The sequence below is a fragment of the Globicephala melas genome, chromosome 2, assembly GCF_963455315.2.
Source record: "Globicephala melas chromosome 2, mGloMel1.2, whole genome shotgun sequence".
Classification (NCBI taxonomy): Eukaryota; Metazoa; Chordata; class Mammalia; order Artiodactyla; family Delphinidae; genus Globicephala; species Globicephala melas.
This window is the reverse complement of record NC_083315.2, coordinates 5483276-5508805: the sequence shown is the minus strand read 5'-3', so window position 1 is coordinate 5508805 and position 25530 is coordinate 5483276. Positions and strand designations below refer to the sequence as shown.

General features: G+C 45.0%; 1 protein-coding gene across 5 annotated transcripts in view; it reads right to left on the bottom strand.

Annotated features, from left to right (window-relative positions):
* Positions 1 to 25530, bottom strand: part of RSU1 (Ras suppressor protein 1) — a 275248-nt gene that overhangs the window by 209187 nt on the left and 40531 nt on the right. For all 5 annotated transcript variants that reach the window (XM_060292257.2, XM_030832397.2, XM_030832396.2 and 2 more), the window contains 4 exons: positions 23917 to 24037; positions 15141 to 15259; positions 13195 to 13277; positions 12811 to 12925 (listed from right to left, as the gene is read on the bottom strand). In XM_060292257.2, the coding sequence (XP_060148240.1) occupies positions 12811 to 12925; positions 13195 to 13277; positions 15141 to 15259; positions 23917 to 24037 (438 nt within the window). The remainder of the gene's footprint in view (positions 1 to 12810; positions 12926 to 13194; positions 13278 to 15140; positions 15260 to 23916; positions 24038 to 25530) is intronic.

The following is a 25530-nucleotide window of genomic DNA, read 5'->3' as shown; positions in this document are numbered from 1 at the left end:
TGGATGAGGAAGTCCCTAGTGGTCCAGCAGCTAGGACTCTGTGTTCTCAGTGCCGAGGGCCCAGGTTCAATCCCTGGTCGGGGAACTAAGATCCCACATCTCACACGCTGAGTGGCACACCCCCCCCCAAAAAAAAGAAAAGGGACTGGATGAAAGCCATTTAGAGTAGCCTGTGAGTGAACGAGTGGGAAGAGTAGCATAAAAAACAGGAGGCCAGGGACTTCCCTGGTGGTGCAGTGGTTAAGAATCGCCTGCCAATGCAGGGGACACGGGTTCGAGCCCTGGTCCGGGAAGATCCCACATGCTGCGGAGGAACTAAGCCAGAGCGCCACAACTACTGAGCCTGCGAGCCACAACTACTGAGCCCACATGCCGCAACTACTGAAGCCCACGTGCCTAGAGCCCGTGCTCCACAACAAGAGAAGCCACCTCAGTGAGAAGCCCGCGCACCGCAACGAAGACTCAATGCAGCCAAAAATAAATAAATAAGCGAACAAACAAGCAAATAAATAAATAAAAGGGCTGTAGTAACAGTTTCCTTTAAAAAAAAAAAAAAAAAGGAGGCCAGATCATCTGGGGTCTTATAGCTCCACAGAGTACATTCAAGAATTCTAACCACAGAAATGATGTAATCCAATTTGTGATTTTATAAAATGGTCTTGACCACTGCATGAAGAATGGATTGGAAAAAGCCAGGTAGGAAGCAGGAAAGCAGAGAGGAGGCTCTTAGAGCAACTCAGGTGACAGAAGAGGATGGTGTCCTCTCTCCAGGATGGAAGCTCACAGATAACACTGGAGCTGACATTCTAGCAGATTTGGGTATTAGCTCTAATTTCTATTTTGTCACTTTCAACTCTTTGTTGACTTGTTTTTTTTTCAAAGATTCCCTTTATGAGGGCAGGGATTACGTCTATTTTGTTTACCGCTGCTCTCCAAACCCAAGAGATTACAGGAATGACTATCTATGAGACTGGAGGTCAGAACCTGGCATGATATGGTACAGGTGCTGTCCAAGGAGAGCCACCTCCTTAAAACAGCAAATAGGAAGGCAACAGGGAGAGAGCACTGCGGCCCGTGAAACCCTAAAGTATGCTAAGAATGCACATGGGCTTGTTTACCAATATGAGAAGGCAGGCTACAGCCCAAAACTTTACGAAGCACAGACGGCACCGTTAGATGCTCTCCTGCAGTAGGCAGTCAACTTATGAAAGTATTGGTTGAAAACATGAACAATTCTAGAAAGGTCTAAATAAACATAGATAAGAAAGGCTAACTGTCACACCAGTCAGAATGGCCATCATCAGAAAATCTATAAACAACAAGTGCTGGAGAGGGTGTGGAGAAAAGGGAACCCCTCCTACACTGTTGACGGGAATGTAAATTGGTACAGCCACTATGGAAAACAGTATGGAGGTTCCTTAGAAAACTAAAAATAGAGCTACCATATGATCCTGCAATCCCACTCATGGGCACATATCCAGAGAAAACCATAATTTGAAATGATACATGCACCCACCCCAATGTTCACCGGAGCACTGTTTACAATAGCCAGGACATGGAAGCAACCTAAATGTCCATCAACAAATGAATGGATAAAGAAGATGTGGCACATATATACAATGGAATATTACTCAGCCATAAAAAGAAACGAAATTGAGCTATTTGTAATGAGGTGGATAGACCTAGAGTCTGTCATACAGAGTGAAGTAAGTCAGAAAGAAAAAGACAAATACCGTATGCTAACACATATATATGGAATTTAAGAAAAAAAATGTCATGAAGAACCTAGGGGTAAAGCAGGAATAAAGACGCAGACCTCCTAGAGAACGGACTTGAGGTTATGGGGAGGGGGAAGGGTGAGCTGTGACAGGGCGAGAGAGAGTCATGGGCACATACACACTAACAAACGTAGTAAGGTAGATAGCTAGTGGGAAGCAGCCGCATGGCACAGGGATATTGGCTCGGTGCTTTGTGACAGCCTGGAGGGGTGGGATAGGGAGGGTGGGAGGGAGGGAGACGCAAGAGGGAAGACATATGGGAACATATGTTTATGTATGACTGATTCACTTTGTTATAAAGCAGAAACTAACACACCATTGTAAAGCAATTATACCCCAATAAAGATGTTAAAAAAAAAAAAAAAAGATGTGGTACATATATATAATGGAATATTACTCAGTCATAAAAAATGAAACAATGCTATTTTCAGCAACATGGATGGACCCAGAAATTGTCATATGTGTGAAGTCAGAGAAAGACAAATATCATATGATATCGCTTATATGTGGAATCTTAAAAAATGGTACAAATGAACTTATTTACAAAACAGAAACAGAGTCACAAATGTAGAAAACAAACTTATGGTTACCAGGGGGGAAAGTGGGCGATGGGGGGGGGTATAAACTGGGAGACTGGGATTGACATAGACACACTATTATATTAGAAGAGATAACTAATAAGGACCTACTGGATAGCACTCTGTAAAGACCTATATGAGAAGAGAATCTAAAAAGAGTGGACAGATGTGTATGTATAACTGATTTACTTTACAGCAGAAACTAACACAACATTGTAAATCAACTATACTCCAATACAAATTTTAAAGAAAGACAGGTGAACCCATGATGAGTTGTGACAAGGCACAATTTGGGGTCTGTCACTAAACTGCTGGCCTTGACACCATGAAGAACCTCATGCCCCACTTCACCCCTTCCCTACCTCCACCCCACCCCCAAGAGAAACTCCCACTCCCACATGTAATACCACCTGGGTCTGGCTCAGTAGAACATGACTTATTTTTTTATGTGGGCTAATATTATAGGAGAAGCTTTACGGGACATGCTACATCAATGTAAGGTATTATATATGTATTCAGGTGATAGGAACTGTATTTACAGATATGCCTCTGGAATTAAAAAAAAAAAATTAAATCTGGAAGCTCAGCACTGCCGGCATTTCTCCCAGGGCAAGAATACATTTAGTGTCCTATTAAATCAAAGGACGGTCCACTGGAAACAGTGGCACGCTTTACCAGCTGGTGTTAACAAAGATTGATGCACACGTTCAATCACACCCAACCTGACATTGGGCTTCCAGAAATTTATAATACAGAATGGAAACGTTTTATGTGTTGCAACTTCCCACCCCCTTTAAAGCAGTAACTCACCAGGCAGAAATATAATTCATTTAGCATTTTTAAAATCCACACTTAAAGCATTTTCCGGGGCTAAAGATGCACTGGAACAGAATATATAAAACGAAACTTGTTAAAAAATAACATGTAGGAAGACCTCGTGGGAGCCATTTTTGATGATCAACTAAGGCCATGGGAATCCAAGATCAGGATATGTTATTTTGCGTGAAGTATGGCGAAAGGAATATTAACACAGAAATAAAATGTGAGCGCACGTAATATAATTCAAGGTAAAACTCCAAAGTCGGGGAAAGATTTCTCTATCCCTCACATTTTCTTTATTTTCCAAAGAATGAAATTAAGGCATATGTTTGGAACCACTGCTGTCATCTAGTGATAAATGATGCCTTTTCACGGGCTCAGTATTGATACATTTATGGATATACTATTAGAGGAATATTTATTTTTGAAGTCAAAATATCGGAACTGAAAATCGGATGCTGTCAATTACAAGTCATGTCCATAAGGCAGCTCTGGGCAAGTCACCATCTCCCTATACACCTTGGTTTCTCCATCTTTAAGAAGTGGCCAAAAAGCCCTCCTTGTCTATAATATAGAACTGAGATGAAGTCCACGACACCATTTTATAAATCATGGTATTTTGTGTAAAAAACCAAAGTATTTCTGGAAATCTATCTAGCTTAAAAGTAACTTCAAAAACGTTCATGATCAACTGACAAAATCAATTTTGTACACGAAACACAGTTTCTAGTTCTGTAGGAAAGTGCTCGTTAAGCTAACATATCACGGGCCGTGGCAACCACTTCATAGACTACCAATTTTGTCTTCTGAGGTGTGTATCTTTGTTACTATCTAATCTATAGTGCTTTTTTTCCCATAAAAGTGCTATTTCTTTATGTAGACTATATTTTGCTTTGTCCTAGAATGGGGCACGGAACAAAAGCGGCAAATGGTCCCACCCCTATAGTGAACCTGGAAGAGTTACCCCAGACTGTGGCAGTTCTACGTCTGGTTCCTCATCTAATTGGCCGTGTGACCTCAGCAGGTTACTCTACACCTCTCAGAGCTTCATGTGTCCGTCGGTAAAATGGGGAGAAAGCCTCCAACCTCGCACACCTGTTGCGAGATTTACCTGAGGAACTATGTAGAGAATGCCTAATGGAACAGTTTACGTGCTCAGTAAATCTTAGCCTTCTCCTCCTACATGCTTTTCGCTTCTGTGGACCAACACAGAAACGCCACAATATTAAAAACAAAATAATAAGATACGTAATCCTAAGGGACGTTAAACACGCAAATAGATGCTCCGGCACCTGTGACCCTCCTGGCTCCTCTCAGCAGACCTGCATCCACTTCTCCCGGCTGCACACGGCCCTGCGCCAGACTCCACAATCACACTTGGGCCTTGGAGGACACTCTCCCGAAGGCTCTGGCGGGGGTGACTAAGAGGCAGGATCAGGATCACCTCTTCCAAGGGACAGAGAGAGAGGCCAAGAGCTTTACTGACAACCATGGTAAGGTGAGTTACAAGTTACACCAAGTACCCCCGGCGTGCCTCTCGCCGGACTACTGTGCGTGGTCAGCATTTTCCACGTTACAAGTTTGGGTCCGTCCAGAAGTAACCTGGGCTTTGCAAACACAAGTGTCTACAGGGGCCAGTGAAATCAATGTAGTGAGAAAAGCAAAAGAAACAGTAACGTGAGTGAGGGGACTGGCGCTTCCAAAAGTCTCAAACTCTTGATATTTTCTACATAAATTGAGTTTGAAATGAGAGTATGTTTATCATGTCATTTGAAACTTGTGCACTGCTCTCCAGACCACGCCGCGGGCAGCATTCCAAACTAAATCTTACAAAGCCTGCAATTGTTCTGACTCACAGGATACCGACGTTGTGTTTTATTTTTGTATCTTACAAATTAATTTTAAAAGGAAAGCAAAACATACAAAATACTGTATAACCCTGTTACATAATTTCTCCGTTTCTGTTTAATGAGGAATATTCAGAGGCTCAGGTGAGGATCTTGGTGAACTAGAAAGTGCTCCCCAGTTGGAAGAAAGCCAGCTGCTATCACTACGGCCAGTGATTAACATGGGGGTAAGTGACTGGCTCAAGGTCATCTGTCTTGGGATGCATGGAGACAGGACGGTGACCCAGGCCACTGGACGCCACCCACCACCCTCTCAACTATGCTGTCCCATGTCTTGATTTCATTCAGACGTCTTAAGACGGACACGTGAACAAAACCAAGAAGAGAAGTAGAAAAGAGGGCCAATTCAGCAGTACTACTTCTTACTTAACCTAATCAGACAGACCATGACCTATTTCTACCTTTCACAAACAGGATTTAGGCAGAGTAAACCAATTCTGATAACAATATAAGGTTGCTAATCCAGAAGAGAGAATCTGGACTAAAAAAAAATTTGTTGAATTTATCATGCTCTTGGTATCTGATTTTTCTGGAGATGGTTTTGTAACTGCCATGACATCTTTTCTCAAGAAAAGAGTTAAAAGACTTCACATGATAGCTAAACTAGTTTGCCCAGGTCCACAACAGTCTCCCTTTGTTCTAGATCTTTAATGTGTTTAATGTATAACAAAATAAGAAAGATTTAGAAAGATGGATTTATTTAAGGGGCTTCAAACATGAATCACTAATACGTAGACAAGTGACAAAAGGATTACGGTGTATGCACACATCAGTAATGTTAAAAAATGAAAACAATTAGAACGGTGGTTATCAAGAGTTCTGGGAGAAGGAAAAAATCGTCAATGAAACGAGCAGTGTCACAAAAGGTCACATAAGACAGTGAGAAATTAAACCACTGGAAAACCAAGTTATCCCCAGCAGGGAGGCAGTTTAAGATCTTACCATGGGATGAAGAAGGGAGCCAGAGCAAGCATGCCTAAGTGTTCAATACTTCGGACAAGTTCACAGTCTTACAAAGGACATCCAAAGTCAAGAAGTGAATGAACGAATGAGTGAATGAAGCAACCAAGCAACAAGCTAACCACAGAGATTTCTAAGTAGAAGAACCCGGTGACCTGCTCCCAGCCTCAATTCTAAAACTCACAAAAAGGGCAGAGCTTGGAAAATCATCTGTGAAATCAAACGTGTATCAGGAAAATGATGACGATGGGACTGAAAGGATGGCAGTGAGACCCTTCTTGCCAGACCTCCTGTCTGCCAAGCGTGTTGCTCGCGTGGAGTCCTCACCCTCTCCTCCCCACTTCTCTTCCCTTGCAAGTCCCTTCTGTGACACCCCTTTGCTTTTTCTCACCTTTCCCACTGCAGGCTACATCTCAGCCTTTCTTTTATCCAACTCATCACAGTGTGTTGGAGACGGGCGTTTGGACTTTCTCAGCCATTGCCTCTCACCAAGTACTCAGCCTCTAAATAGTCAACGTTTAATAGTATAAAACTCCACTGTGTGTGTGTGTGTGTGTGTGTGTGTGTGTGTATTATTCTTTTAATCCTCACATCAATACTATGAGAAGGGACTACTACTCTTACCCTCATTCTACAGGAGGCATGGAGGGTAAAATAACTTGTCCACAATCGCAGAGCAAGGAACTGGGAGAGTGAGATTTGAACCGAAGCCTAGTGATGAGATGAGCTATAACCTACTACATAAATTAAAACATGTTTTAACCCTCTGGGTAAGATAACTGGCAACCGACAGAGTGGCAATAACATGAAGCCATAAGACATGTATCATCAGAGACTTAATTGACCAAAAAGAGCATACTGTATTTCCTTCTCTCCTGCCACAGGAGAGGAAGTATTTTTCTTTAGCTTCTCAACATTATTAAGAAAAGGATTAACAGGTGTAACGAGAAGGACTTGAGATGGGTGCCCCCCCTCTTTCTTAAGTCTGTTCACCCTGAAGAACACAATTAGAAGGAAACTCACAACTCATGACACCACTTACTCTCTGAATGGGATTAATATTTGCTCCTACTCTTCACAAATATGCTAGAAACAATACCATAAGCTTCTCGTATTTCTGTAATACAAACTGCTTTTGATTAGTGGTGCAGAGTAGGAGACTAAGCTAGCAAGGCCCAGGTATGGGTAGCAACGCCCGCATCCCTTCTGTACGCTGTGAAAATTGCTGCAGGTAAGGTTCTGACATCTAGAAACACTGCTTTGTTGCACGCCTGGCTGACCAACACGACTTCCTTCTCCAAAGGCAATTAATTATCTGGTTGACACATGCAGGAGGAGAGGTCCCAGGACTGTCTAGAAGCCAAGAAACTAGAAATGACTCTACCATGTGCAAGGAACAGAATCCTGGAAAACTTAGCAAGGAGAGACCAGGTAAAGACATACACTGCACATCTTCAGCTCGTAAGACTCAGAAGTCTCACATGTGAGTGAGAAAATACAAGATCGGAACAGAATCTACTGCTCGCGGAGCCGCCGGCTCTGAGATCACCGTTAGGCTGTCTACCTGGGGGCTTTATCTGCTGCTCTGAGGACCGGTCAGGCTGTCTGTCCCCCCTCGTCCCCCACCAACGCAGGCCTTGTCTCCACTGCACCGATGGCTTCTTCTGCTCATTAAAAGGGGCTGACACTTCACTTAGTCACCGTGCTGCTCTTTACTGATAGAAAGAGAGACGGGCTGGTCCGAAAGACTTCAGGATTCAGGCAGGCTCAGCAGAAGATGCCAATCCTGTCTGTTTCACCCCTTCACTGGCAGAGTTAGCTGCACGTGTCAGGAAAAAATTTCTCCTACGAAGCCAAAACGTTCTCACTGCATTTACAGTGGGGAGGCCACAGTCCCTGACTTGGCCACAGAGACTGGCCTAAGAGCCAGCCCGACCCTTGAAGGTCCCTGATCCTTCCTTCTGGCTTTGGGGTTTAGGAACCAGGGTGCTTCACGGCTCTATCTTCTGCCCTCTACGGTCACGTTCCAGGGACCCCATCCAACCTGTGGCATTGTGTTTACGTTGACGATGCTCACAACTGTGCCGCCAGACCTCTCTTCTGAAATGCAGATTCTAACATCCAGTTGCCTTCTTGATTCGATATCCAAAAAGCGTCTCAAACTGAAGGTGCCCAGAGCTCAGCTCACGACCAGCTCCCGTCCTCCAACTCCCTAAGCCACCCTTCCCACCATCGTCCCCGTCCTTCCCGTTCCCTCAAACCTCAGTCACTCCGCGCTCTATCCCCCTCATGCAAATCGACAGTTCCCACTAGATTTGCCTCTGAAACACACCCAGACCCTAACCATTGCCGCCACCTGGATGAAAGCGGAAGGGCTGCCTTCCTTCTGGAGGCTTCAGGGGCTCCTGCAGCTTCCGGAGGCTGCCCACAGCCCTCAGCTCACGGCCCCTTCCACACCCGACTCCAGCCTCGTGATTCCGTCATCACACCCGCTGCTGTCCCTGGCCCTCTCGCCTCCCTCTTCCGAGGGCCCCTCACCATTACGCCGGGCTCACCTGGGGAACCCAGGATAATCTCCCCACCTCAAGATGCGACCTTGCGTTGGCAAAGTCCCTTTACCATGCAAACTAGCCTGTTCCCAGATTCCAGTGATGGAGGGGGGAGGGCATCATTCGGCCTTTACCAGAGCGTCTCACTCGGTGCCCTTACAGTCCCAGGTCGTCGGGTCCCCACTTCCTGCCTAAGCCCCCCTCTTCCAACTCTCCCCGTCACTCACTCAGCTCCAGCCACACTAGTCTTGGCGCTGTTCCTCAACACACAAGCCCATCTCAGGACTTCTGCACCGGCCTTTCCCTCTACCCGGAAAGGTCCCTCCCTGCCTTAGGTCTCTGGCTAAATGACACCAACTTACGACGGGGCTTTCTTTACCGACACCCAGTAATAGAGTAACGCCCCCCCCTCCCATTTAAACACTCTCTTCCATTCTTATTTTTTCCCCAGGGCATTTAACATTATCTCTTATGCTTTCTATGTATCCATCCATCCGTCCGTCCATCCTCCCTCCCCCACTAAAATGTCATAAGGGGTGTTTTGTCTCTTGTTGTATAACCCCCCGAAATAAAACATGAAGTAGGGACTCAGTAAACAGCGGCTGGATAAGTGAATTCTACATTACTGGAAAAGTTTGTTTCCTTGGAAACAAAACCTGGCCTAAAGTAGGAACTTAATTACATTTGAACGAATGAGGAAATGGATGGGTAAATGACAGACCCACATTATATCTAATTTTCTACAGGTATACCGATTAACATAAAATCAAGTGATTTACTGTTTAGGAACCAGATGTAACAGTTAAAGTAAGTTATTCAAGGATGTACAACGAAAAAAAGTAATACAATTACGTATTAGAACTCCAACCCAGCCTCTGACTTTATTTTGCAGTGTCCCTGAATGTTCTTAGATCTGACAAGTCAGAATTCATCCAGATTCCCTTGCTTGCTTCAAACCTTACCAACAAGGTTTCAAGTTAATAAACTCCAAATTTACTTTCAGAGGAAATTCCACAGAAGTCTCAAAAGCATTTACCTTGTTTATTCAGATATATAAAAAGTGAACATACAGGGGAGAGAGCGTCATCCACCCTTTAAAACACATCCAGAAGCGACCCTGCTGTAGGGACAGATTATAAGAAGCTTCAAGTCCACAGTCCCTAGCACTGCTCGGCCGCCAGCCAGGGCAGCTCCAAACGACCACCTTGGGTACCAGGTACACAGACAAACGAAGACATTCCTACGGCAGCTGGGTGGTTACCAGGGGGACAGAACCAGAGCAACAATGCAGCTGGCTTGGAACGGAAGAGCAGAACAGCAATTCCTTCCGCAGAGGTCACCTCCTCTGCACTGGGCCAAGGGTTATTCTGGCCTTGCTGCCCACAAACCTGCACAGCCAGCCATACAAGCTGTCACACTGAATCTCCTCTCCTTCTGCCAGCATCTGGGGAAGCGAGCAGGTGTTGTGCTCCGTTCACACTTGGAATCTGCTTTCTAGGAATCCTCTCACTGGCACACAGATGGGAAGGAGTGAGCCACAGTGGTTAGGAACACGGACCTGCAAAAGGGGCTGTCAGGATTCAAGTCTTGCCTCCGTGACTCACTGTGTCCCTATGGACACGTCACCAACCCTTTCTAAGCCTTAGTTTCCTCACCTCTAAAAAGCCCACTTACTGTTCTTAGGACACTTACTGGAGACAATGCAGGAAAAGCACTTAACACAGTGCCCTGGCACACGAGGCCTTAGTACATATTCCTATAATAGCTATTATTATAGTACTATCTATCATAGTATTCTTGACTTAAACAAAAGATCACTGTTCAAAAATAATACACCCGTCTTCATCTTAGATAGGGGTTTACCGTTTATTCCCAGCTAAGTGTTTGCCTGCGGTTTGGGAAGAGCGCCACCAGGCAGACGCTGAGACGAAGCTGTTCCAGGTAAGGCTAGCAAAAATAAACTCATTTAAAGACTTTCTCCTCAATTCTAGTCCTGAATTAAAAATATATATAATTTGGCCTTGGAGAGCATAACAGAAATGTTAGAGAAATGTGACTACGTGCAGTACGTAAATAGGAAGACCAATGTGAAATTTAAAAATAGAAAGGTACACAGGTATGTGGAGGTTCAACTAGGTATTTTTCTACCAAATTATTAGCGGATAGAAATCACTGATTAATCCAATGCCCTACACCGCCTCACTGTTTGAAAAATGAAATAAAACAAAACGCACATTTTTTTTTCATTTCTCCTCGTCACACTAATCAAGGACGCATGTCAGAAGCGCTAAGTGAATTTTATCAAATTACACAAGAATTGGTCTCACGCGTGGAGATCTGACTCAGTACATTGGGGAGGGAGCAGGTATCTATATTCTGCAAAAGCTCCCCAGGAATTACTAGTGCCAACACCTATGGCTGGCCAATCACTGCCTAGAATCTCTCTTTTGGCAAGAAGGTTTTTTGCCATCGTAAACCTCTTCTCTTGATCCCGTACCCTGCTCCTTAAGCAGGACTGGATGACCCATAACTCAGTGAAGAGACGGACGGTGCCGAGTTACTCTGCAGCCCTTAAAATCAGTACAAATTCAAGACCTTTTACAGCAACAAAGGAGCTACAGAAGATGGGGATGCAGGGATGAAACTCTGTGTTTGTTCCGTGGAACCGGGTGAATGCTTTCCCTTTTAGACTAATGCAGCTCAGCAGAGCTTTCTGTCCCACGGAAATGTTCTATATCTGCATGTTCCTGTAAGGAAGCCACACGCCACGTGTGGCTACTGAACCCTTGACGTGTGACTCACAGCTTCCAAACCGGACAGCCCAGCTCTGGACAGAAGCCCAACTCAGCCCACTTGTAGCCTTCCCAGCACCTTGCTATCTGAGGTCCCTGTTTCATGAACTCACTCAGTACTTACCCCTTGAGAAGTTACCTCATTCCTAGCACGTGGGAGGTGCTGGGGACATAGCAGGGAACACAGATAAACCCCCTCTCTCATGGAGCTCACAACCTGGTTTATAATAACTGCCCTCTTTAAGAGCACCAGACTCATTTGAGGTACTTCCTCAAAGAAGGTTGGGTCAAATGTGTTCTGAAAAATTGTGTTATTCTGCAGATATAGAGAATAGACCTGTGGTTACCAAGGGGAGGGCGGGGAAGGAATGGGAGTGTGGGATTAGTAGCTGCAAACTAGTACCTATAGGACGGATAAACAACAAGGTCCTACCGTAGAGCACAGGGAACTATATTCACTATTCTGTGACAAACCATAATGGAAAAGAATATGAAAAAGAAGATGCCTGTCTATCTATTTATCTATCTCTATATATATGTGTGTATAACTGAGTCACTTTGCTGTATAGCAGAAATTAACACAATATTGTAAATCAACTCTACTTCAATAAAAGTTAATAAATAAATAAATAAAATTGTTTTATTTTGGAGCAAAAAAGCAAACAGTCATAGTCTGAGAAGCAATACAGTTCCATGTACTGAAGAAATGGGAGGATACCCAGAGTCTCCACGAGAAAAGAGAGGAGAACTCGTGAAACTTTTCCAGAAGGGCGGCATAACCTCAGTAACAGAATAACTGGTTTGGACGTTACTTCCAAGGAAGGCCACAAGGTCACCCAGAGCCATGTGAAGGACCAGAGTACGAAGATTCAGGGGCCGTGGCGGTAGGCCCGAGGAGCTCCCAGCTAGAACGTCATTTAGCCAATCCCACTGGAGATGGCGTCAGGAGAGAACCCAATTCATGACTGCAAATGGTATCTTTAAGCAGCTGCCATAAACACTTTTACTATTTGGTAAAAGTTTTCGAGGGATTAAAATAAAAAATTAACAGATCCCCCCCCCAAAAATAAGAGTGATGGTTAGATTTTTTTTAAAAAAAGCCTGGTAAAGGAGGAGCCCTGGGTAAGACCATTACTACTCATCCCAGGCTCCTTCCACGGCACCAGGCAGGCAGCCGAGCTGGGTCATCTTCCATCAGCAGTTTCAAGACACTGGGAGCTACAGCCGCTCAACAGAGCATCGGGGCAGGACAAACGCGGAACAGCTGAACTCTGGTCAATGACAAATGCGACTAGAAAGGAGCAGAATCGGGTGCCTCGGTGGAGGGTTCGTGCTGAGAAGAGGAGAGAGGGGTTTTCAGGGCTGCTGCACTGGGATCATTATTATTAATTAAAGCCGGAACTCAGACCATTCATCAGCCACCTTACCTAGTTCCGGGGGCAGAACAGTCAGACGGTTCCCCTGAATGTGGAGCTCCTTAAGCTGAGCAAGCTCCCCGATTTCCTTAGGCAGCGAGATCAGGTCATTATCCCTAAGGCTGAGCTAAACAGAAGAGAAACAAGCGGTCGTCAAGACAACTTTCGCGTGAAGAGGCGCTCGGCAGACACTCTCCTCGCCCCTGCCCTCTCCTCTTCGAAGGCTCAGTCCTTTCAATTTATTTACAGGTGTCTGCAGGCATGCAAGAAAACGGTCTCGGGGGTAGTGGTTTTATTCCAAAATAAACCGCACTCTGGCTCAAACTGCCTTGATTCCACCCCTACAAGGGCTGCAGGAGTGAAGTGATTTTCTAAGAATTCAGATAAATTACTTACTATCTGCAACTTTGTGAGTTTCCCAATATCAGGCGGCAGGATTTCAAAATCGTTGTCACTTAGATAGAGTGCGCGCAGGGTGGCTGCAAGTTAAACAGCGATATATAAACAGGGTGGCACGGAACCCGACCGTTTGAGGTCTGATCGATACAAGGGAGTCAGCTTTGATTAATAACCCTGGCGTGGTGAAAAGCCTGTGACACACCTAGGGCTCGGGATAATAACAAGCGGGTCAAACTTAGATTTACGGCCTTATTGTGCAGCTGGTGCGTTCAGGAAAACATCTATATCCAGGAGGACTGAAGAAATTAACGATGTATGGGCACCAGCGGTTTCTGGCACAGGGTTTCAATATGCTTTCGGAAAAGGTAACTATTTTTCTTCGATTACTTCCGATTCACGTGTATGCCTCGATCTGCATCCACAGTGAAACCACTGTGTCGCTTCTATCAATGCTTGGGGCCAGAGGGCTCGTTCGTGTGAACAGAGCTAGGTCAAAACATAAATAACCAAAAGGCTGTCTGGTGATGGAGGCCAAAACCACCGTACACTGTTTCTATCATCAGACTAATTATTACTACTTGTTTCTACAGCCTTAACCACAAAAATAAATGAAGACGAAGGCGTTAAAATAATGAAGTGGAGGGCTTCCCTGGTGGCACAGTGGTTGAGAGTCCGCCTGCCGATGCAGGGGACACGGGTTCGTGCCCCAGTCCGGGAGGATCCCACGTGCCACGGAGCGGCTGGGCCCGTGAGCCATGGCCGCTGAGCCTGCGCGTCCGGAGCCTGTGCTCCGCAACGGGAGAGGCCACAGCAGTGAGAGGCCCGCGTACCGCAAAAACAAAAAAACAAAAACAAAAAAATAATGAAGTGGAGTTTAAAAATAGAGAAAACCCTAACGTAGGCATCATATCGGTAATCAGAGTTTTGTTCACGATATTATACACTGATACCAGTCCCCAAACTACTGAAGGCAAAAATCCTAAGGCACGTTTTTATCCTTAACCAAAAGGGAAAAGTACAATCAGATGTATGTTGAATTTGTTTACAGGTATTCAATTACATTCTAATGTCTTAAAATTCGACAGAACTGTATGTTAATATACATAAGAAAAACAATTTCTTCCATGGCCCAAGAAAACATGTTAAAGTTGGTTTCACGTGCTTGACAAAGTCTGGGATAAAGGATATACATAAGGTAAAAAATGAAACATTAAAGACTAACTCAGCAAAGTCAGAATTTCTCGAGGCCAGCTTGTCACTATTTGGAGAGGCAGAACATTTACCTAAAGACAGCAACTCTTTCCTAAAGAGTTCACGAGTCCTCGGGAAAACCAGTTTTTCCTATTTTTCACAAGCATCTGCAGCAAGAAATGCGTTTGCGTATAAAAGGATAAAGTGTGTTCATATGTGACTAACAATTTCTTAATGTCTGATGGTATGCTATAGACAAAATAGACTACGTCAATAAAAACACTTTTTAAAAGGCTTAAACAAGAATCCTGGCTAGAAATGTTTAAGATTCTGTTAGTGGTTTATTAATAGATATTTTTATAAATAACTGATTGGAATATCTTTGGGCAAAAAGCCTACAAAGAGTTAACAGCAATACAGGAAGAAGACACACATTACGTCTTTTACATGCTCTTTAAAAAGAAAGTCAAGTTCTCTTAGCTAAATGTGAGACTTGATCTCATTTAGGTAAAAATCTCTCTCAGAAAGTTAATATGACATTACCAAGTCCACTTGAGTGCAATGGTGTCGGGTCACGATATATCAAGTATACATACTGCTGAGCTATGAGGGAATATTCAAAGGAATCTGAAGGGGAAAAAAATGTATCTGTCCAATAATTTCTCTTGGAGTTTGGGCCCTGGCAAATAAATTTCCCATTTAGAACGCAAAGGACCATTTTAAGGAGATTTATAGAATTAAAAGTTTCTTACTCAGGTAGAAGAAGTTTCCGGGGAGAGAATTTTCATTCAAGTTGTTATAAGTCAAATCAAGGACCTCCAGAGCTGGGAGCGATCCAAATCCTCGAGGCAGAGTGTTGAGTCTATTCATGCTGTTGTTAGGGGGGAAAAATGCAAGACGTCACACACAAAACGTGTATTGATACAGACTACTCCAATCACGTCTGTGTCACGGGCCTAAGAGCCGCACGTGAGAGGCTCAAAGCTCAGAAGACTGCCATAATTCCATCCACTTTACGTGATTTTAACCAGCCTAGTAATTCTAGTCAGAGAATCCACACGTTCAGGAAACATGTGAAAATGTCCTAGTTGTCACTTTCTCCAAAGGTGATGCTCAATCATAGTTTTACACAGAAAATGAGAACATCACAACATATCCATCCTTCTAGAGGAAAACTTCCTTATGAATGAAGCAATAATAGGACCTCAAAAGGTGCATATGATTAGTTCTAGCAGTTTTCTGGTGGCATCTTTAGGATTCTCTATGTATAGTATCATGTCATCTGCAAACAGTGACAGTTTTACTTCTTCTTTTCCAATTTGTATTATTTTTATTTCTTTTTCTTCTCTGACTGCCATGGCTAGGACTTCCAAAACTATGTTGAATAATAGTGGTGAGGGTGGACATCCTTGTCTTATTCCTGATCTTAGTGGAAATGCTTTCAGTTTTTCACCATTGAGCATGATGTTTGCTGTGGGTTTGTCATATGTGGCCTCTATTATGTTGAGGTAGGCTCCCTCTATGCCCATTTTCTGGAGAGTTTTTATCATAAATGGGCGTTGAATTTTTTCAAAAGCTTTTTCTGCATCTATTGAGATGATCATATGGTCTGTATTCCTTAATTTGTTAATATGGTGTATCACGTTGATTTGCATATACTGAAGAATCCTTGCATCCCTGGGATAAATCCTACCTGATCATTGTGTATGATCCTTTTAATGTGCTATTGGATTCTATTTGCTAGTATTTTGTTCAGGATTTTTACATCTATGTTCATCAGTGATATTGGTGGATAAAGAAGATGTGGCACATGTATACAGTGGAATATTACTCAGCCATAAAAAGAAATGAAATTGAGTTATTTGTAGTGAGGTGGAGGGACCTAGAGTCTGTCATACAGAGCGAAGTCAGAAAGAGAAAAACAAATACTGTATGCTAACACATACATATGGAATCTAAAACGAAAATGTTACTGATGAACCTAGTTGCAGGGCAGGAATAAAGAGGTAGACATAGGAAATGGACTTGAGGACATGGGGTGGGAGGGCGAAGCTGGGGCGAAGTGAGAGTAGCATCGACATATATACACTACCGAACGTAAAACAGTTGGCTGGTGGGAAGCAGCCGCATAGCACAGGGAGATCAGCTCAGTGCTTTGCGATGACCTAGAGGGGTGGGATAGGGAGGGTGGGAGGGAGGCTCAAGAGGGAGGGGATACGGGGACATGTGTATGCATATGGCTGATTCGCTTTGCTGTGCAACAGAAACTAACACAGTATTGTGAAGCAATTATACTCCAGTAAAGATCTATTTTAAAAAAAAAAAGGGGCTTCCCTGGTGGCACAGTGGTTAAGAATCCGCCTGCCAATGCACAGGACACGAGTTCGAGCCCTGGTCCGGGAAGATCCCACATGCCAGGGAGCAACTAAGCCCGTGCGCCCCAACTACTGAGCCTGTGCTCTGGAGTCCGCGAGCCACAACTACTGAAGCCCATGTGCCACAACTACTGAAGCCAGCGCGCCTAGAGCCTGTGCTCCGCAACAAGAGAAGCCACCGCACCGCAACGAAGAGCAGCCCCCACTCGCCACAACTAGAGAAAGCCCATGTGCAGCAACGGAGACCCAATGCAGCCAAAAATAAATAAATTTATATACATATAAAAAAGATACATGTGAAGCCTCATAGTTTTCACACTTCTGCTTCATTTGCTTTCATGTATTCCTCTCAAAGGGAGACACACCCCCCCGCAAAAAATCACTTTTTTTTTGTTTGTTTTGCAACTACTAATAGTAGTTCAAAATCATCTCTAATTAGAATCAAGGTTGCCAGGGACTGGGGGAGGGGGGTGGGGAGCTGTTTAATGGGTACAGAGCTTCAGTTTGGCAAGATGAGAAACTTCCAGAGATTGGCTGCACAGCAATGTGAATATATTTAATGCTTCTGAATCATACACTTAAAATAGTTAAAATGGTGTATTTTATGTTATGTGCATTTTATCACAATGGAAAGTTTTTAAATATATGTATACACTCCAATGAAAGCGAAGGAAAGCTAAGGAAAATATTTTCCTATTAATGTTGTATTTTCTTCAAGACTCTTATTTTTCTTAATGTGGTTCTCTTTGAACACACTGAAAACCCAATTTTAAAAAAAACCTTTTTTTAAATCTAATAAGGCTGACAAATATTGAAAGGTGGGAGGGACTGTGACACTAAAAATAATTCTAGACACCAACGCTTCTCACGTGAGGTACAACCCTGCTCACACCCACCAACCAGGCCTCCGAAGCAGCAGCTGATGGCGGAGAAAGAAACCTAGAAAAAAGCGATGCCCACCTCTTGATGGGTGTAAAACCTTAGGCCAGCTTTACAGCTAGCAAAATAACCTCCACCACAGTCTACTATACTGCTAACCACTGATATTTTCTATGAATTCACAATCTGTGAAGCACACGTATGTCAAGTGCTTCACCTGGGTCTTCAGAACTATCGTGGAATGTCGGCAGGACAGTACTTATAATGATCTTGGAATTCTGCGATTAAGTCACAGGTTAAGACAGGTTAAGTACCAAGGAGCCCTGACTCTACTGATGAGAATGACAGGTATCTGAGAGCACCCAGCACTCGTGGAGGCCAAGGCACCCCTAATCCCTGGACCCCGATGTGAGGATGCTGAGTAAACGGAAGGAGAAGAATCAGAGACAGTGAGAAAGGCACAGAAGTACACATCGGGCGCTTCTTTCTTTAAGCCTTGCTCTAAGTTACCCACTTTTGAAAACGACCAATAAAGTTTTTCTTTCCAAACACAGAAATACACTTCTGAAACATAAGGTGCAGGAAATCCACGCTTAGACTTTCTTAGCGGGAAGAGGCATCTCACCAAAAAGAGAGAGCTCTTGCCCAATCTCCAGCCTAGAGCGAGCCTGAGCCTGTCCCCCTCTCTGGGTGGCAAGAATCGACTAAACAGCAGGTTCTCTTTCTCCTTGAGCGAGAAACCAATCCCCCCAACCTGTCAGGAACTCAGCAGAGCCCCTGTGCAGTTGGCAGCAGTGACAGCAGTGGGCCCGCTAACCCGGAGGGCAGAAAGGAAGCCCTAACTTAAATGCCTCAGAAGGCCTGGAAGCAGAGTCGGTTCCACTGCCAGCAATGCCAGGAGCGCAGGACCTGTTCCTCTAGACACCAGCACACACACAGCGACCGGACAGCCCGGTCCCTGGCACTGTCAGGGGAGGCACTGTCATGCACTGCCTACCCCGAAGGGGGCGCTCACGTCCATCTCCAGCTACACAGGGGAGCTGCCTTTTTCTTTTTCAATTTTTATTGGAGTCTAGTTGATTTATAATGTTGTGTCAGTTTCTGCTATACAGCAAAGTGCATCAGTCATGCATCTACATATGTCCCCTCTTTTTTAGATCCTTTTCCCATATCGGTCACTACAGAGTACTGAGTAGAGTTCCCTGTGCTCTACAGTAAGTAGGTCCTTATTAGTTATCGATTTTATATAGAGTAGTGTGTCTATGTCCATCCCAGTCTCCCAAATGTATCGCTCCCCCTGGGAGCTGCCTCTTTTCAGGGCATCCCTCTGAGAGCTCTAGCACTCAAGGTTGCCCTGAGAGGTGACAGCAAGGGGAGAGGAAAAACACAGCTGGGATGGAGGTCCAGCTCCAGCTCTTGCGGGCTGGGTGGCCTTGGGGAACTTATTCGGCTTCTCTGAGACCCAATTTGCTCAACTCTGAGAGGAGGGGAGCGATGCCCTCCCAGCAGGACTTCCAGGAGAGGAGAGAGAAGACATGGGAAGCCCCTGATGCAATTCCTGGCTCCCAAGTAGGTTCTCAAGAAACGATGGCTATAACTACAACTAGTTCTCAGGAAGTTTGAGAGAAATTTTGATCCCGCCTCCAAGAGGCGAGCTCACCTGAGGAGACCGTGGAGTGCCTGAACCATCAAGGATGGTTTCCCCATCTGCTTAATTTCCAATCGATTCAGGTGTTAAAGATAAAGCTGCTTAGGACTCAACCACGCCCAATGGTTTAAGTTCTCCTGTTTGCAGGTGAGCATCTTCCAAATGCTTATGGAAATGGGAAGACACCCACGTACAGTGGAGAACTTTATAAAACCGGAGAGTCAGAGGCTGTTTGGCATCCTTTCTCTTTCCTCCTCAAAAGCTACAGGAAGACCTATACGAGCACTCCCCTTTTGGAACACTCTGATCTCCAGAGGTCCTCTGGGGCTTCTCCTGATTCAATAAAACCTTCTTGCCTGAAAGGCAAGTATTTTTCTCTCCTCCACAGATGACGTGCTCACATACTTAGCCAAAGAAACAAACAAACAGAAAAAACAAACGCACGAACACTGAACACTGTGCTTAGTGAAAACTGTTACGTCTTCACGAGATAAGCTTCACCATCTCACTAGGTCAAAAGTTATTCCAGAATAGCTGGCACGATGCTCCTGCCGTGAGGTCATCCCCGAAATGATGATCAACTTGGACCCTATGCAGCTTTACACTGTTTGTCAAATAACTCAGCACAATGAATGACACTGCAAGAATGAAGAGCATAATTCAACTTTCCGCTCTTTATTCAGATGGCCTAAAAATCCTTTCCAGTTTTTTGCGGTATGCGGGCCTCTCACTGTTGTGGCCTCTCCCGTTGCGGAGCACAGGCTCCGGACGCGCAGGCTCAGCGGCCATGGCTCACAGGTCCAGCCGCTCCGCGGCATGTGGGATCCTCCTGGACCGGGGCACGAACCCGTGTCCTCTGCTTCGGCAGGCGGACTCTCAACCACTGCGCCACCAGGGAAGCCCCCCTTTCCAGTTTCGAGATCATCAGAATAAATAGCAAATAGGATATAAAACTTTAAAATCAACTTCTGGTTGAACGCACAGTTTGGATCATGCCTATACGTGGCCTAACTGCTCTGCTGTAGTAGGGCCACCTGTGTGTAGGTTTTTTAAATTATTATTCTGGTTGTTTATTCTAAGGAGTCCTCTGTGCCTTGCCTTAACCAGGGGTATGTAGGTATAATTGTTCATGCCATTCGAGGACAGAAGTATCATTTGTGGAAACTCATCTTAATTCCTTTCCCAGAGAACTAAGAGTTGCGTTCAAACTCTGACAACCCCATCTGCGTAGCTACGTACTTAAACACAGAAAGTGCTACACAATCAGCAAATCACCAGGAGCCAAAAATGCAAACAGCTCCAAAGACGACAAGGAGGCAACTCAGATGTGATTGATAAAAAAGGGAAAGTTCGGGCTTCCCTGGTGGCGCAGTGGTTGAGGGTCCGCCTGCGGATGCAGGGGACGCGGGTTCGTGCCCCGGTCAGGGAAGATCCCACATGCCGCGGAGCGGCTGGGCCCGTGAGCCATGGCCGCTGAGCCTGCGCGTCCAGAGCCTGTGCTCCGCAACGGGAGAGGCCACAACAGTGAGAGGCTCGCGTACCGCAAAAAAAAAAGGAAAGTTTACAACTCTGTCCTGAGGCGTCCTGAACCCAGCCAATCAAAACCTGTGCTCATTATCTCCCCCTCAAAGCTGTCTCCACCCATCCCTCTATATCAGCTATCCCATCCCATCCCATCCCATCCCATCCCATCCGTACAGCCTCATCGATTTTACCACTGCTATCTATTTTTCATATAAAATCCCTCCCCCGCCTTCACTGTCCCTGCCCTAGTTCACCAGGAACGCTAACCTGGCAGCCTCACAGGTCTCCTCTAACCTCTCCTCCGCGTGACCTTCATACGAAAATCATCTCACCTCGTCTCACGCCCGCCGCTTCCCTGTGCACACTCCCCAACGGCAGGGCGAGACCAGAACTCCTTCATCTGACACACACGCCCTCCACTAGCACTCAACCCCCTGCCACTACAGACATTTATTTCTCTACAGGCTGTTTCCCCAACTGTGACATACGCTCCCTGAGGGCTGGACAGCCAGCACCTGAACGGCTCCTGGTACAGAGCAGAGAGCTCAAGACGCGCTCATGGAACACACAGCAGACCCGTGTGCTTCTCTGCCTGGCCTCACCTCCCACCTCACCTCCCCCCGCCTCACCCTTCACACTCAGCGACCCCACGCAACTCGCAGCTCCTGGAGCGGAAGTCCTGCTTGCAGTCGGAGACATCGTCCCCTCCTTGTGAGTCTTCTCAGCCTTGAGTCTCGGCTCCAACACGACCCCCTGCAGGAACCCTTCCGAGAATCTCACCTGAAGGCTAACGTGCCCCCTGTCGCTCTCTCCGACTGCCACACTCAGCGAGCCAGCTGCACCCCGGCCCTGCTCATCGACAGCCGCTCTGCCTCCATCCTGAAGGCCAGGGACTGTGACTTTCACCGCCGATACCCAAACAAACAAGGCTCCTGATGCAGAAAAGGCAATGACAGGGCTTCCCTGGTGGCACAGTGGTTAAGAACCCGCCTGCCAGTGCAGGGGACACGGGTTCGAGCCCTGGTCCGGGAAGATCTCACGTGCCAGGGAGCAACTACGCCCGTGCACCACAACTGCTGAAGCCCACGCACCGCAACTACTGAAGCCTGTGCACCGCAACTACTGAAGCCTGTGCACCGCAGCTACTAAAGCCCACGTGCCTAGAGCCCGTGCTCTGCCAATGAGAAGCCCACGCGCAGCAACGAAGACCCAACGCAGCCAGAAATAAATTTAAAAAAAAAAAAGGCAATTACATAGTCCTGAGATAAATGAACCCATAAATAAAACAATGATGATGATAAAAGTGAACATTCAGGTATGGCTTACTATGTGCCAGGTACTATTCCTAGCATTTTTTTTTTTTTTAGTGAAAGAAGGTTTTATTCAGGGAGATACACACTCCACAGACAGAGTGTGGGTCATCTCAGAAGGCAAGAGACGCCAGGGTACGGGGTTGTCAGTTTTTTTAGGGGTGGGTAATTTCAGAGGCTAATGAGTGGGAGAGTATCCCACCTATTTGGGGGAAGGGGCGGGGATTTCCAGGAATTGGGCCCCCGCCCACTTTTCGGCCTTTTATGGTCCGCCTCAGAACTATCATGATGCCTGTAGGTGTGTCATTTAGCTGATGTGTTACAATGATGTTTACGGAGGCTCAAGGTCTAGTGGAAGTTGACTCTCCGCCATTTTGGACCTTACCCATAACTATTAACTCACTCAGTAAATGATAAGGAGATTAACAGTAAGAATACATGTCTAGTACATACATCTTGTCTTAGCTTCTTTCTTATATGCAAATGAAATATTAGGACTTCATAATTTTCAAATCAGAGATGTAAACGGAGGGTCCTTTCTTTTCTGCTCTGCCAGATGGGTATACAGTCTCTCTATTTGTAGGAGGAAGAAGCTATCTGATATCCAGCTCTAAACCCTACTTCCCCTCAGACCTTGGGAGAAAAGAATGCTCGCGGAGCTTACAAAGGGCGTCCCTCCACCAGAGTGAACCGCAAATTAAGGGTGTCTAACCAGAGCCCTGGTGGAAAAACATAAACTAAAAATCAGTCCATGGATGATTTTTTTTTCATGACTGCTTCCTCGTAAACGGATAAACACCTGGCCCGCGTCTACAGCCGCGCCATGTAAATCACGAATGGAATCACAGCGCTTAGTGGCCATAATTTAATGAACATATTATTCTACACGGAGGATGAGGCAAGAGTGGGCAGTTTCCTTGAACAGCTACAACAATGAAGCTGAAATCCAGTAGGTCCGAGTTCTGGGGACCATCTAGGTGTCTGACGGACAAGGCATGGCCCCCCCAACAATGGGGTTCTCTGCCGAGCTCAGCCACTAACCTCAGGGGCAATCAGCAGTAAGTCACTTAACCTCTTGGAAAGGGCTTGGCTTCCTTCCACAAAATGAAGGCGGTAATGCCTGCCCTTCCTCCCTCCCAATTGTTAAGAGGGTCAAATACCAGTATGAGGACTCTGAAAACTGTAAAGCATTATAAGAACACAAGGTATTATTATTATTCACTGCACCCTGATTCTGCAACCTCAGCTGAGTAAAACTCCTCTCTTCACCTTTGTATAAAGAGAAACACAGGATTATAACATCTCGACTGTAAAAAAGAAAAATTGTAAGAATCAATGAAGCAGTGTTGGGAAATGTATCCTCCCGTCCGTAGATAAGGAAGGTGCTTTGGACACTATTTCTACACTACACAGAGAGAAAGAAATAAAGCATATTACAATTGGTCTGCACAGTTCCTGCTAGCTATGCAAATAGGTCCCTTCCCAGTCAACATAACAGAAATAAAATTTTGTTGGAAACAAAATACAGTAAAAAAAAAAAAAAAAAAAAAGACTCCCTTATTGCAACAATCAGCTTCTCAATTAGTGCGCGAATAGATATGCGCTAATGTAGGCCACTGGAAGGATGTATTAAAACAATAAAACTTTTTTAAAAACCTACAGTACAGAAAGAAATTAGAAATCAGCTTCTCCTATGTAATCCTATAAATGGCAAACCCTGCCCTCGCCCTTGGCCACACCCCTTTTTAAGCCCCTCCTCTTCTCAGTTTCCCTTCCCCTTCAGGAGACTCACCCCAGGTTCAGGTGTTTGAGTTTCTGAAGGCTGCTGATCTGCGTAGGCAGCTCCTCAATCTGGTTATTAAAAAAGTTAAGCACTTCCAAATTCTTCAGTTCTGCTATGTTTGGCGGCACAGCTACGGAGACAGAAACGCTGAGTGTGAATGCAGGAACATTTGTTTTCCTTTCAAATAAGAGAAAGATGAAACTCCAGCATGACCATCTTGTTCACGTATATACATCTTACTTAATTTCTGTAGGTGTTTCTTAGGTAGTAGCTCACCACCCGGTAGATGTAGAAATGTTTCTTTAAAGGGCAGAAGAGAATTTCTGTGCCATAAACAGTCTATAAGTGAACATTACAGAGCATTACATACTTCTATTTTTTTAATTTAATTTTTTTCCTTCCAGTTTTATTGAGATACAACTGACATACAGCCCTGTATGTTTCAGGTGGACAGCATAATGATTTGACTTACACACAACATGATCATCGCAATAAGGTTAGTGAACATCTATCATCTCACAAAGGTACAAAAGGAAAAAAATGTTTTTCCTTGTGATGAGAACTCTTTAAGATTTACTCTCTTAGATGTAAAATTATACTTTTATTGTTGTCATGTAATGACTACTAATTGTCTTCTTCCTTTTGGTTTCCTCACATCTCCACCAAATGAAAGTCAGCAAACTCCAAATCCCTTCCCGAGTAATGTGGCATCAGCTGTTTCAATAATCTGTTATCTGAAGAGCTGTTCTCTTAACACTGGACTCAACCACAATGATTTTTAAACTCAACCGTGAATGATGAAACAGTCCACCTACTTAGTTTCTGATTTTGGCCTCTGGCCTTCGCACGTTGATCAATACACACACACACCCTTATATCAGGTTGGCAACATATCACGGCACTGTTATACAGCCGTATGAAAAATGAACTCAGTAGCACTATATGAATATGAGTCGAGGTCAAGAGTGGTTTATTTTATAAACCATGGGGGAGCTGAAAGGTTCTTCCCTCCCTAGAGTATACACCTGCCAATACAAACGTAAAAGCCAAAGGCATCTTTACCTCAAAAGTACTCTCAGCGGAAAGCCTTGCAACAGACTGTACTTCATCTACTCCATTCGCTGCTTCAGTCTTTCTACAAACACTGGTTACGGGCCACCAGCTCATCCACGGTTCATGTAAACTCTTAATACCAAGACTATTCAGGTAACTGAAACCATGGACAAAGGCCTTGGGTACAAGAGAAGAAAGTGTTATGTCTTATGTCAGTGCATCTTCTTCCCATCCCAACACCCCCCTCCAGGGGTGCCCCAGAAGACTGGGGAAACCTGGGGGCACTTTGCTTAGAACCACGACCAAGGTGTGCGTAACATTTCCAGACAGACACCTGAGATATTTACGGCGTCATGAATGTGGGTGAGCCCTATCTGTACGATACGGCTGCAAAAGCATATGTCCTTAGCTGTGTCATCAATAACACACTTTTGCGGGAATGAATGGTATTCACTTTGTGCAAACGACCGCGAACAAGTTCATCAGGCTGTACCTACTAGGTTTCTAGGTGTTCGTTTACCTGTTCTCTCTACCTGGACCCTGAAGTGTGTAAAGTGCAAATCTACAGAT